The sequence below is a fragment of the Myotis myotis genome, unplaced genomic scaffold (assembly GCF_014108235.1).
Source record: "Myotis myotis isolate mMyoMyo1 unplaced genomic scaffold, mMyoMyo1.p scaffold_m19_p_11, whole genome shotgun sequence".
Classification (NCBI taxonomy): Eukaryota; Metazoa; Chordata; class Mammalia; order Chiroptera; family Vespertilionidae; genus Myotis; species Myotis myotis.
In genome coordinates this window covers 13142905-13156849 of record NW_023416315.1, presented here as the reverse complement: position 1 = coordinate 13156849, position 13945 = coordinate 13142905, and the positions used below count along the sequence as shown (strand labels likewise).

General features: G+C 46.9%; 1 protein-coding gene and 1 long non-coding RNA gene across 3 annotated transcripts in view; one reads left to right on the top strand and one right to left on the bottom strand.

Moving 5' to 3' along the window:
- The window catches only part of CDHR3 (cadherin related family member 3), a 51474-nt gene extending 45572 nt beyond the window's left edge, over positions 1 to 5902 (top strand). The window contains exons 16-18 of the mRNA XM_036327550.1: positions 1282 to 1313; positions 3499 to 3547; positions 5037 to 5902. Coding sequence (XP_036183443.1) covers positions 1282 to 1313; positions 3499 to 3547; positions 5037 to 5341 — 386 coding nt within the window. The 3' untranslated portion in view covers positions 5342 to 5902. The remainder of the gene's footprint in view (positions 1 to 1281; positions 1314 to 3498; positions 3548 to 5036) is intronic.
- LOC118666010 overlaps positions 1 to 13945 on the bottom strand; it is a 49508-nt gene that overhangs the window by 18948 nt on the left and 16615 nt on the right. Inside the window, exons 1-2 of one of the 2 annotated variants that reach the window (XR_004970804.1) lie at positions 1921 to 1956; positions 8 to 181 (exon numbers count right to left, since the gene is read on the bottom strand). This is a non-coding gene — a long non-coding RNA (uncharacterized LOC118666010). Of the gene's footprint in view, positions 1 to 7; positions 182 to 1920; positions 1957 to 13945 lie in introns of those variants that run through there. The other variant, XR_004970803.1, reaches the window with a different exon arrangement.

The following is a 13945-nucleotide window of genomic DNA, read 5'->3' as shown; positions in this document are numbered from 1 at the left end:
TACGTACGGTGCCTATTCCCTTTGTTGCTGTTATTATTATTATCATCATCATCACCATCATCATCATCATCATTTTTGCCGGTTCTGTCGTAGTACATGAAAGGGTTCTGACTTGGCATAGAATCAGGATGTAATCTGTCTTGGTGGGTTTTTAGCCTCATCATCCATGGGTGGAATGAAACTGAGAAAAGGAAGAAAAAGCTAGAGAAAAGGAAGGTCAAGATACACGGTGCCGTTGGCCCACTCGAGTCACTCATTTTGGCCCCGCCTATTCCCTACCCTGAGTCACTTCTAATCAGCTCAACCCAAGCACCTAGAGGTCCGTTCCCACTGGGTGGGACAGGATCGAAGAATTCTCTGTGGGTTAAATACAGACGGTATCTACCCTCTGCTGACCCCTCCTGAGGACAGCTAATGCTCTGTATTGGACAAATGCCTCTTTTTAAAGCACAAATGATACTTTATTCTGAGATTGTCATGGATTTTATTATTTTCCAAGTTATTTAGGTCAGCTAGTTAAAAGGGGGGCTGGTGCAGTCATACGGGCTGGGAGAACGGAATGATTTCAGGGACGTTGGTGAGTTGAGCAAAGTTGATCTGACCAACTCTAAGCTAAGGAGATGTCGCCACCTGGTCCCAAAAGTTGTTGCCTCAAGGAGAACCCAGGCCATGGGGAGAGACAGGACAAAAAAATTGGAAATGTGTTTTTAAAAATGATTGTTTTAATCACTCCAGTCATAGGTATGTGTGTTTGACATGCACACGGCACATCTAAGCAGGATTAGAAATTTAATTATAATGGTTATTAATCATATCACATGGGATGATTTACATAAATGAGATTTTCACAAATGGTTTCCCACCCTAGTTCCTTTTTTAAAAGGGCACAGGGAATGGATACAAGGAATCCCCACATTATGAACAAATATATCAACTCTCTTTTTCTTTCTTACCTATAACTTATTTAAAACTAAATTCCATTTAAGAACTAATTTCCTAGGTCCAATAATAATAATAAGCTGGAAAAAGAGCAAAAAAAGTTTTTTGTTTTGTTTTTTAATTCTATGTATTGTGTGTGTGTGTGTGTGTGTGTGTGTGTGTGTGTGTGTGTGTCTGAGGAGATGGAAAGCCATCAGCAAACATGTCTACAGAGAAAATTTTTTGCCGTGTCTGCCATTCTGATTCCAAAGCCTGTTTAAGAGAAATCCCATGTGGAGGTAGAATTTTAAGGTCAATTTAGTGTCCAAAAAGCTTAACTTCTGTCTGTTCTATTCCCTGCAGAAATGAAGAAAACAAAAAGGGAAGTTGTGGTGGTAAGCTTGGCTGGCCCCGGGGCACCTGGCTTGGGTGGAGGGTTGTGGGGGGCTCCCGTCCCCCGCCCAGGCAGGCCCTGCCACAGCCTCAGGGGGGTGTTTATCATTCAGGGAGATGCTTGTATTTGGCCACTGGAACAGATTGCCGTGTGCCGTGCTCCTGGTAGAATTAGTTCCCTCCACTGAACATGTCTACTGATATATTCGCAGAAGAACTGGATTTCATAAATATTGAATAGTGGTGTTTATTATCTACACCAGCTCTCCAGGAGAGTGAGTTGGGGGAGAGGAGCTTAAAGACCAGAATTTAAGCTTTCGCCTTCAATAGGATTTCTTTCCTGTGTCCTTCCATAACCTTGAGGAAAAATGGATAAAGTGCAGCTCTTGGGTCTAGGATTGGCTCTGCCCACTTAGACATATCATCTTGCAGACTCCCTCAGCCTCCTTTTAAAAAAAATATTTTTTTATTGATTTTGTTTTGGAGAGAAAAGAAGGGAGAGGGAGAGAAACATCTATGTGAGAGTGGAACATTGATCAGCTGCCTCCCGTACACCCCCCACAGGGATTGAGCCACAACCCTGGCATGTGCCCTCATCAGAAATCGAACCTTTTGGTGCGTGGGACGATGCCCAACCAATTGAGCCACACTGGCCAGGGCTCCCTCGCCTCTTTAAGCTTTAGGTTCCTCATCTGTGAAGTGGGAGTGAGGATGCCTGCCCTGAGAGAACAGGTGGGGAGATATTTTGGAAACTGTTAAGTCACATAAATGCCAGGTGTGATAGCCGGAGCGTCACTCCCCCCTATCGTAAGCCTTGTTTTTCCTTTACTGAGTGATGACACTTGAAGAAGACACCCCCCCAACACACACCTCCCCCAACCTCTAATAATAAGACTTCGTTATGATCCCAGACCCATAACTTTGGGGAATGATGAGCACAGCCAGGAGGACAATTCAGTGCCCTGGAATTTTTGCTTCAGGCTCATCAGCGAAGTATTTATCTGGGTCGGTCTTTATACAAACAAGAAGTGATCTCTTGCTTCCAGGTCTTATTGTCTAAGGCAAGTATCCTTCATCCGGAGACTGCCTCAGACTTATGTAATATTAAATTAATCAATTAAATAAACAAATCTCCATGACCATAAAAAGCGGGGCCGCTGAGCTGATCAAATCGATGAAACCCATCCAGTCTCCATTTCCTCTCTCTTCAGTGCTGGGGAGGTGGTGGCTTCAGTGATAAATACTGGGGTTGGAGGGCCCACTAAACTCCGAACGCAGTCCTCATCAGCATGCCAAAGAATGGCACCTTGGAGGACATCATGTGAGGGAAGAGGGTGTTTCAATGGGGTCGGAGGTCAGGTCCTACAGCAGTGGTTCTCAACCTTCTGGCCCTTTAAATACAGTTCCTCATGTTGTGACCCAACCATAAAATTATTGTCGTTGCTACTTCATCACTGTAATGTTGCTACTGTTATGAATCGTCATGTAAATATCTGATAGGCAGGATGGTCTTAGGCGACCCCTGTGAAAGGGTCGTTTGACTGCCAAAGGGGTCGCGACCCACAGGTTGAGAACCGCTGTCCTAGAGGGTGGCACAGATTACGGATCAGGGGGAGAAAAGGATAATAAGCACAGGGTGGAGGTAAGGCAGGCCAAGCTCTGATGCAACGCTGCACTGACCTAAGGGACACAGCCAGAGCCCAGGGTGGCAGCACATGGGTGCTCATCTGTGCCTGCCTTCCACGTCTGCCCGACAGTGGGCTGAAGCAATGCAGATCCTAGCCGGTGTTTGTGGCATTTCTGCTCTTTCTTCTATGCAGCTTAGATACCTTTTACTCAGGATGCTTTCCTACCCCCGAGTCTGGGTTAAATGTCCTCCTCCCACACCCACCTGCACCCCCATAGCTTCCTCTATCCCCGCCTCATAGAGCCCTTATCACTCGGTATGGTAGTGCCTGCATGTCAGTGGCTTCCCCTGGATCACAAGCTCTGTGCAGGCAGTAACCACTCCTGCCTGTTCACTGCTGTGTCCCCAGCATCTAGTACGGTGCTCATCGAGTAAATAAGTGCCCAGAAGGCCCTGGGTAAGAACCTGAGGCTGTGAGGATGCGTGGCCTTGCCTGGGAGGAGGATTGTGCTTGAAACTGTGTGAGGTTGTGCTGGAAGCTGTCTCTCTTCTCTCCTTAGGAAACAATCCAGCTGAGCACGGTCTTTGATGGTGAAGCCACAGACCCAGGTAACGAAGTGGCCGTCCCACCCACTAGAGTGTTTTGCATATTCCAGGCTGGTAGAACCTTGTCCAATTTCACGCCCTTAACTCCGTTTTGATCCGTTTGGTCAGCTCTACAGCGCTGGCCCTTCTAGGCTGCAGTCCCAAGTGAGACCAGCTCGGAGCTGAGCTGGCTTGCAGACACGTGATCCTGTGTGAGGCCTCAGAGGGTTTCCACCTCCAGGCTCCTACTCAAGGACCTTGCCACAGTCTAGCCTCCCTTTCTAAATCACAAACCAAGTCAAGGAACTGGTGAATCCAAGAACCCACAATTTTTCCCCCCTGCTCATTGGGATTGAGTCTCCATCCCTGATCCTTTCTGAGGCTTCCAACACCATCCTATTTGGTAGTGAGAGATACGGAGAAATGGGAAGGATGGCTTCTTTTTTTTCCTAGATCGGGGCCAAGAATTTCTTCTTGGTTGGCAAGATAAACAGAGGTAAAGCTGGCCTCCAGAGCTCTCCTCACCCCCATGAAATCAGCTCCAAATTTAGCTGCTTTACACACATCCTTCCACTTACAAAGGCTCAATTATAGACATGAATACAGGGAAGGAACCCAAATCCAGGAGGCAAGTGTGTTGGCTCCCTGCCACGCTCACATGCAAAGGGCCCGGTCGTCCTCAGAAGGAGGATGGCTCCTCTCCAGGACAGGCTGCTGCCGCTGCTGCTGGAATTAAATTTCCCTCTATTATTAGGTACTTGTTACCATAATGTGCCCACATTAGCCTAAGTGCTGGTGGATCCTCAGCGGAGAGGCCACTCGCGCTGCATGGAGATGGCAGGAGCAGGGGCTCGCCTGCAGCTCCGAGGGAAAGGCCAGGGGAACCAGGGCCTTCGCTCTGCATTTGCGTGTGTGAAGCAGGAAGCAGGAAGAAGTGAGCCAACCGGACACATGTGAGCAGACACGTCAATTAGCGTCTGCTGGCTCCCGACACGATAAAAATGGCTCCCCTGCTTCATCACCACGGGGGCCATATTGGTGTGTCTGTGTCCACAAACCTCTGCTCCCCTAACATAAATACCAGTCAACGTCGTCTCCTCCTCCCCTGGGGAATGCCTTTTAATAGCAGGCATTCAGGGGTCTTTTAAAAACAAACCAGAATGAGATGGGCAACCCCATTAGAAAGTGAAGCTAATTTGCCCGAAGCTCCCATGGAGTCCAGGTTTGTGTGGCCTCCTTCTCATCTTGCAACTGAGACGGCCTGAGACTCCCCGGAACCTTCCTGTCCCCGGAGGCACAGTATTTGCTACCGGTGTGGTGGGAGCCGCACAGCAGCCGCGGAAAGGGCAGCTGGTGAGGACTGATTGCACCGTTCACAGGCCTGCTTTCCAGCCGGCGATGCTGAGATTCTCCCCTTCTGGCATCCTTCCTCCGCTCCGGGGCTGGCGCTAGACAGGGTGGAGATGGGGAGGACAGTCATTTGTTTACATGGTCATTGTATTTCCACCCCCAGTGACTGGTGCAAAATACGAATTCAACTCAAAAACTGGAGCCAGAAAGTGGAAAGGTCCCCTAATGCAAATGTCAAATTGGAAAGAGTCCAGCCGCCAGGGAGCTGCTGCAAGCAGCGCTGTCTCCGCGGGAGGGACGGGGCCACCAAGGAGCACGGACGAGGAAGGAGATGGGCTGAGTGGCCAAGCACAGGCTGCGGATGCAGGCCCAGGTTCCAGAAACCACGATGGCAAGCCGGGCACCCCGAAGAACAGAGACCCCGCCCTCAAGAGCAGAGCTTCCCCCAAACCTCCCCCAGGGAAGTAAGTAGCGTGTGGTTTCTGGCCCCACAGAAGAGCAAGAGAGGGACCTCGACGCTCTGAGGGACGCTGCCTCCCCCTAAATTCTCCGGGAGCCTATGAGGTGCCACGGGAGGGAAAATATGGCCTGAAGGGACGCGGAGACCCAGGGTCCCAAAGGGGATGTTTAAAATAGCACAACAGGGTTTGATGGCCTAGTTGCCTTTTTCTGAGACGACACAGGAGAAAGTGGTCCCAGGTCTCTGTGCCTCTAACCAGCTGGACTGCTGACTTTTGGACATGGACTTACTATGTTTCTTCTTCCCATTGATTGCTAGGCAGCTCCATTCAGTCCGTCCCTAGGAAGAGCACAGAACTTTCTGATAGTAAAGCTGAGGACTACCCACACTTCTGACTTCATCTTATTTTCCTGCCTTCCTTTTAGCATTACCCAGAATTCTTCATTTATAAATGCAGTTCAACACCATCCACCTTTGCAAGTCACCTTAAATCAGCGGTTCTCAACTTGTGGGTCGCGACCCCTTTGGGGGTCGAACGAACCTTTCACAGGGGTCGCCTAAGACCATCGGAAAACACATATATAATTACATATTGGTTTTGTGATTAATCACTATGCTTTAATTATGTTCAATTTGTAACAATGAAAATACATCCTGCATATCAGATTTTTACATTACGTTTCATAACAGTAGCAACATTACAGTTATGAAGTAGCAACGAAAATAATTTTATGGTTGGGGGTCACCACAACATGAGGAATTGTATTAAAGGGTCGTGGCATTAGGAAGGTTGAGAACCACTGCCTTAAATCTTTTTCAAAAGAAGCCATGCAGTGAAAAAGAAATGGGTGAATAAGTAGTGGGTTATTCTTCTGGGAAGAAGAAAACAGTAAACACCTACTTTTATTTTTTATTGAGGTACAACTTATATTAAATAAAGTGCCCAGACCTGAGGTATTCAGCTCGATAAAAGACTCCTCCCAGAGTCAGGAAGGCCTTTATCATCATAGATTAGTTTTGCTTATTTGAGTTTCATATGAATGGAATTACACAGATGTGCCCTTTCCTGCCTGGCTTCGTATGCTGAGTATAGCATGTCTGTGAGATTCATCCATGTCATACTGTAGGTCAGCAGTCCAGTTCTACTCACTGTTGTGAAGGCTGCTGTAAGTTTTTCACTGTTGTAAACTCGTCCTGTGAACTTGCTCATGTGAGCACAAACATGTTTCTTGGGAATATGTTCCTAGGCGTGGACATGCTCGAACCATTGCTGGAATCTGCTGAGAATTCCAAAGTTGGTGTCTCCACTCTATACTTCCACCAGCAATGACTGGGAGTTCTGGTTGCCCTCCTTCCTTGTCAACACTTGGTGTTGTCCGTCCTTTTAATTTTAGCCATCCAGATTAAAATTTTTCGTGAAATGAAGTCACTTTTTTTCTTAAAGCCAACCCCCTCAAAAAAAAAACACACAAAAAAACAAAACAAAAACCCACATGAACCTTGCAACCTCCCTACCCTGCTCCTCTCCTGCCTCCTGAGATTGAGGGAGCCAGGAGTCGATTGGGGGCACAGTGGGACACTCTAACCCTGCAGCTGGGGTGAGCAGTGACCTGAAAATAAACCAGACCACGATGGGGTAGGAAATGGATCTTTTCAGCATGTGCCTCGTGGAGACTGAGCAATCTGTTTTACCTCCATGTCCTGTTCCCCAGTGGCAGAGGCATCAGTCCAATACCCACAAGATAGGACCAGGCGAGAGTCTGTCAGAGCACCAGCCCCTGCCCAGTTTTGAGGACTCCCCACAGTGGCCGGTAGGGGGCACTCGAGATTCATCCTGCAAATGCAGAACCTCAGAGGGTGCCGCCACTGGTTTATTGTGTGCCTGCATGCCAGTGTGACTTCTCAAGAAAAAGAAACATTTCAAAAAATGCCCTGACCTGGCCTAGCGCAGGCAATGATTAATTAATAAGGGCTGGTTGCCAGGAAACTCCCTTGAATAGGTTTAAATTTTGCAAAAGAAGGCAGAGCTGTTCATTTGTGGAGGTTAAAGTGGGTGAAGTGGCCCATTACCCATTTAAGACTCTGAAAGTCTGTGGAGCCCTGAGTAAAACGCCTTCCTCAGAAGCTCTCAGCCTCAATGCAAATAGAATGAGGCTCGGAGAAGGCTGAAGGGGGACCTAATAACTGTTTATGAGCCCATTAAGGATGATTAGAAGGAGGGCGGTGAGCAGCTGTTCTCCTTTCTTCAGCGATGACAAGGCTGGAGGGAATTGTGCTTCTCGGCCAGGAGAAGAGATTTAAGCTCCGAGAGGGAGGGACTTCCTGGAGGCTGGGGGCTGCTTGAACACCTCACTTTCTTTCCTGGTGACAGGCAGGAAGAGCTTCCTGTCTTCCCTGCCCCAAGATGTGAACCCTGAGGAACTCCAGACGTGGGGTCAGGGGAGCACCCGGAGCTTTGGCCAAGAGCAGGGGTCCTCAAACTTTTTAAACAGGGGGCCAGTTCACTGTCCCTCAGACCGTTGAAGGGCCGGACTATAGTTTAAAAAAAAAACTATGAACAAATTCCTATGCACACTGCACATATCTTATTTTGAAGTAAAAAAACAAAATGGGAACAAATACAATATTTGTATTTGCATGTGGCCCGCGGGCCGTAGTTTGAGGACCCCTGGCCAAGAGTAACCCTGCCTTTTCTTTTGCCCATTTGGCTACTTAATTAGTGGAAATCATAAGTCTGAGGTCCAGGGTTGAGGCCATTGGTTTCTAACATTGACCAGGTTTGGGGAAAATAAAAGTGATCTGGCCCTGGCTGGTTGGGCTCAGTGAATAGAGCATCGGGCCTGTGGACTGAAGGGTCCCTGGTTTGATTCCGGTCAGAGGCACATGCCTGGGTTGTGGACTCGACCCCCAGAGGGGGGCGTGCGGGAGGCAACCGATCAATGGTTGTCTCTCATCGTTGATGTTGCTGTCTTTCTCTCCCTCTCCCTTTCTCTCTGAAATCAATAAAATATATATATATTTTAAAAAGTGATCTGAATGAAATGAAGCCAGGGATCATTGCAGATCTTGTGAAATATTTCCTCCATTTCTTTCCCAAGGCCTTTGTGAATAATAAATTCACAAATGAATTTATTATAGCTAATTTTGACCTGTTTGATTTGGAGTCATTATGAAATTAGGGCAAAGACGTTCAGGGATTAGATCACAATTAGAGGGATCCCTAATTGTTGAGGGATTTAAAACCATGCGGTGAATTCTCGAGTTTGAGCTTTTCGTGTGCTCAATAGGAGGCGGAGACCAGGGACCACATCTCTGTCTGTGTTAAAAGCACGTGTGGCTCAGTAACAGAAACTGGGCAGTGACACCCTCGCTCCTCATAGCCCTCGTTCACATCTGTAGTTCTATCGTTTGCCTTTTTATGAAATGTGTTTTGTGATGGCTGAGAAAATTAAAGCAACAAAATGAGTGGATATAATAGAAAATGACTGCTATTAAAAGTTGGTGTTTCTCATTTCAGAGTTCATGTGCATGTTTATTCCTCCCATTCGTTCAATAACTATTTATGGAGCATCTACTGTGCACCAGGTGTAGACTCATAAGTAAACGCTGCAGCCCAGGCCCCTGCCTGCCGGGAGCCGGTCCATCCTTGCTGTTTCAAAGGACCTGGCATATATGGCATACTGTTCTTAAAATGTTTGCTCACCTTCTTGGCACTATGTGTTTTAACCAAGGTCTCTGAGAAAGGTTGTTTCCCCAAGTATGGATTTTCCCCTGAAGTTAGGGAGGGAATAAAACCTCTTAACTAAGTGCCAGGCGGGTAATTAATCACTTTAACTACAAACAATCATGCTTAAGCTACATAATCTTTACTCCCTGGAATGGAGATAAGAAACGCCCTAACCTTTGGAATAGAGATTGATAGGATTGGAATCAACTGGTATAAATACAGATGTAACAAGACAGAACTTAGAAGACAGAACCTACACAGAATCTAGAGACAGAAGAACTTCGCTGGAGAGAACATGGCAAAAGATCCTGGACTGAACCTGACTACAGAAATTGGCAAGAGAACCTGACTAGAACCTGGTGACTGAACCTGGCTGGAGAACCTAGCGAGGGAACATGGCTACAGAACCTGGCTGGAGAACCTAGCGAGGGAACATGGCTATAGAACCTGGCTAGAGGAACCTGGCTATGATGATCACCCGAAGGCTGCCTCCATGTCATTCCTTCTTCGCCGACTCCATCTACACCTTTGGGGACCCCTGGACCTCCTGGGGTTGGACCCCAGCACCTGCCCTTGAAGAGCTTACATTCTGTCTGCTATGGCTGAGTGCAGCCTGTTCACTCAAAGGTTCTATTTCCAGGTCCATTCTGGCTTATTTATTTCTTGGTTCTTTGAGTGTTCTATCTGAAAGGTAAATTAACCAAAACCTGGAATCTCCTTTCTGAAAGAACAGATAATTCAGAACCATTTAAATATTTCTACAAATATAATGGGTAGCCGTTGTCAGAAAATAGTTGAGATGCCCACGGGGGGGAGCCAGCCTTGGGTTATCAGGCTAGCATCCTGTTTATACACCTCCAGATGGCAGCTTGGAGGCAGGGAAGATGGGTCCTGAGGTCAGTGAAACATTTGAGCTGTAGCTCAGGGAAAAGGTCACACAGAGGTGGGAGAATTTGGGGGAAGACTCGGATCACTGAGACCCTCCTATGTGTCACCCGTATTGGGGCAAGATGCGGCTCCTCTTCTGAGGGAATAATCCAACTGAGAAGAGAACAGGCTGATTGACAAAAGAACTAAATGAGTTTCACAGGTAGTGAGTGCTGGGCCAGACTCTGAACATATGATGGGAGACCTGGGACCTTAGAGAAGGATCTTAAAGGTAGAGATGAGTTCAAAGTGGGAGAGAAGAGAAACTTGGAGCAAAGACTAAAGCATTCAAAATTCTGATCTTTAACCCATTTTCCAATACTTTAACCCAATACTTGTCCTGTGTACACTGGAGTGAATAACCACAACCCAGTACAGAGCCTCCTGGGTATGTAGCAAGTACTCAGCAGACATTTGTAGAATCGGATGGAAATAAGCACGGGCGTAGTTGGTTTTCTACTCAGGTCATGTAGCAGTCACAGCTTTTCTAACCAGATCCAGACAAACATCACAATAATCAACAGCAGTTACCAAGTGCCTACTAGTACCAGGCATGGTTCTAGGCTCTGGGGATCCAGCAGTAAATAAAACAACGTTCTTAGTGTTTGCATCCTAATGAGAGATGAGACATTGAAGATACAAATAGACAGGGGCCAGACCATATCTAGAAATAGAACTCTGATCTACAACCTGCAGCAACCTGTCCAGGAGACCAATCCCCATTCCAGGAAGCTGAGCATCACTTCTGTAACAACCAGCCCCAAGTGGCCAGAACTTAATTAATATAATTAAGAGCTTCCCTAATTTTTGTGTCTGCTTCCAACTTAGGATTGACCAGTGAAAGCTAAATATGCACCCATAACCAATCACACAGGGTACCCTCTTCCTACTTACCCCACCTAAGGCTTCCCCGTGCCACCAGCCTCCAATCCAGGCACACCAGAAGCCTTCCTTTTTCCACAATAAAGCTTTTCCATTCCTCTGCTCACCTCTGAGCCTCTGCTAAAATGCAAGTGACAGTGGCTGACTCCCTGGCTATTGTAAGCTATGAATAAGTAAGTCTTTGCTTTTTTCATATGGTTGTTCCTTATTTATTTCTACAGGGATGATAGACAGATTGTGTGTGTGTGTGTGTGTGTGTGTGTGTGTGTGTGTGTGTGTTAATGGTGGTAAATGCTATTGAGAAAAGTGAACAGGGTCAGGGTGATGGAGGGTGGGGATGGCCATGGTAACTAGGGTGGTCAGGGAAGGCCCCCGTTAACTTGAGAGGGAAGCAGTGGAAGTGGGGAGAGAGCCATGCAGGTAACTGGACAAACCTTCCAGCAGAGAGTCCAAGGCAAGGAGGAGCTGAGAATCAGTAGGAGGAAAGAGGGATGAGCCTATGGACCGGAGAAGATGACTCCAGGCAGGGGAAGTGGGTGAGTACCTGGGGGTGGGGATGTGTGGCCATCACTTAGGGCCTTGGGAGCTGTTGTGAGGACTTTAACTTTTACTCTGAGTGTGGTGGGGAGTTATTGCAGGGCTTTGAGAAGAGGAGTGGCATAATTTGATTTATGTTTCAAAAGCATCTCTCTGGGCCCTGGCCAAGTAGCTCACTCAGTTGGTTAGGACATCATCCCGACATACCAAGGTTGAAGGTTCAATCCCCAATCAGGGCACAAATAAGAATCAACCAATGAGTGCATACGATACATGGGACAGCTAATCGATGTTTCTCTCTAAAAATTCAATTAATCAATTTAAAGAAATAAAAGTAAAAGCATCTCTCTGATTGCTGACTTGAGAGTAGACTTCAGGGAGGCAGGGAACAGGGGTGGAAATAGAGAGACCAATTAGGCAGCTATTGGATTAATCTGAACACGAGATGGCAGCGGCTTGGTCCCGGGTGGCAGAGGTGGAGGATGGTGGACGCCGGTGCGAGAAAACCTTGCAGGACCTTCCAGAAGAAGTGCCCCAGCTATAAGAGGAGTCCTGACTTCTCTTGGGCCCCATCCCCGAATTAGATAAAGGGGCCCTGCAGGGTTAGCGCCCCTCTCAGTGGGAGCTACCAGATACAGCTGTTTCAGATCACACAGGCAGCTCTTCCTGAATGCCCTGTGCCACCTCTGTGAAATCCACTGCTCTGGGGGACGGTGGTCAGGTGTGTGTTGGAGGAGTAAAGAGTAACGTTTTTGCCACACCGAACTTCCTGCCAAAACTCCAAACCGGCTTCAAAGAAACAGGCCTGACCGGTGTTTTCTACGTCTGCATGCAGTGCCCTGCAGTGGGAAAGGGGGCAGGCACCCCATTCAACCTAAACGGTCCTTTAGATAAGCGCTCAGTCTGAAAAGGTACAGCTCTGATTAAACGCCTTGCACCAGGAGATCTGTGTTGTATGAAAATGGTTGCTTGTGACTCCCAAGAGAAGCTAAGTTCTTAGGAAACTCCTCAGCGGTCCTCAACCTGTGGGTCGCGACCCCTTTGGCGGTCGAACGACCCTTTCACAGGCGTCGCGTCGCCTAAGACCATCCTGCATAGCAGATATTTACATTACGATTCATTACAGTAGCAACATTACAGTTATGACATAGCAACGAAAATAATTTTATGGTTGGCTCACAACATGAGGAACTGTATTTAAAGGGCCAGAAGGTTGAGAACCACTGCTTTATAGGGGAAAAAAGGAGATGAGTGCATCCTGGGAACCTGGAGCCATATGATCAGATATTTGGAGACAGTCCCTACTTACAATGGTGTGTCCTACCATTCCTCTGAGTACAAACCGTAATTACCAGTCCTAATTTTTGCTTTGAAAACATGATTCTTGTAAGTCTTAAGACCAAGGCAGGGGAGGGGTCAATGGGGGAAAAGGAGAACTATGTAATACAGTGGTTCTCAACCTTCCTAATGCCGCGACCCTTTAATACAGTTCCTCATGTGGTGGTGACCCCCAACCATAAAGTTATTTCCGTTGCTACTTCATAACTGTAATTTTGCTACTGTTATGAATTGTCATGTAAATATCTGATATGCAGGATGTATTTTCATTGTTACAAAATTGAACATAATTAAAGCATAGTGATTAATCACAAAAACAATATGTAATTATATATGTGTTTTCCGATGGTCTTAGGCGACCCCTGTGAAAGGGTCGTTCGACCCCCAAAGGGGTCGCGACCCACAGGTTGAGAATCGCTGATGTAATACTTTAAACAATAAAGAATTTAAATTTTTTAAAAAAGACCAAGGCAAAGCGTGCTTATGAGCTTTGCCTTCTTCCTGTGTGGTGCCTGCTCGGAGGGAAGCACCCCCCTGCCCTGGCACGGCGCCCCAGGTCCTCAGCAGCGCTTTAATGTCAGGGGTATTCGGAACCAGTCTGTGGCTGCTGTGGCCCCTTCAGGACCAGGTGGGACTGAGGGGAGGAAGCTGGTTAATCTGACTTACAGGTGAGGCTCATAAGAGCTTCACTCCCTGCGCTGCCCATCTCATCGGTTCGCCCACAGCCAGAGCACACTCCAGCTGGCAGGCTAAGCGGTCTTTGATTTTATTTTTGGTAACGACTTTATTGTTTGTTCTGTGATTTAATTTACATACCATAAAACTCAGTGGTTTTGCAGAGTTGTGCAGCCATCACCACTGTTGAATTCTAAAGCATTTTATTACTCCCAAAATAAGCTCTGTGCCCATTAATAGATATTCCCCATTCTCAAGCTCTGGCACCCAGTGAGCTACCGTCTCTATGAATTTGCCTCTTCTGTATATTTCATATAAATAGAATCATATGATATTTGTCCTTTTGCGATTGGCTTCTTTCACTTAGCACCATGTTTTCAAAATTTATCTATGCTGTAGCAGATATCAGTACTTCATTCCTTTTTGTGACTGAATAATGTTCTATTGAATGGGCATACCTCATTTGTTTATCCATTCATCAGTTGGTAGACATTCGGGTTGTTTCTACCCTTTGGCTCTTACGATA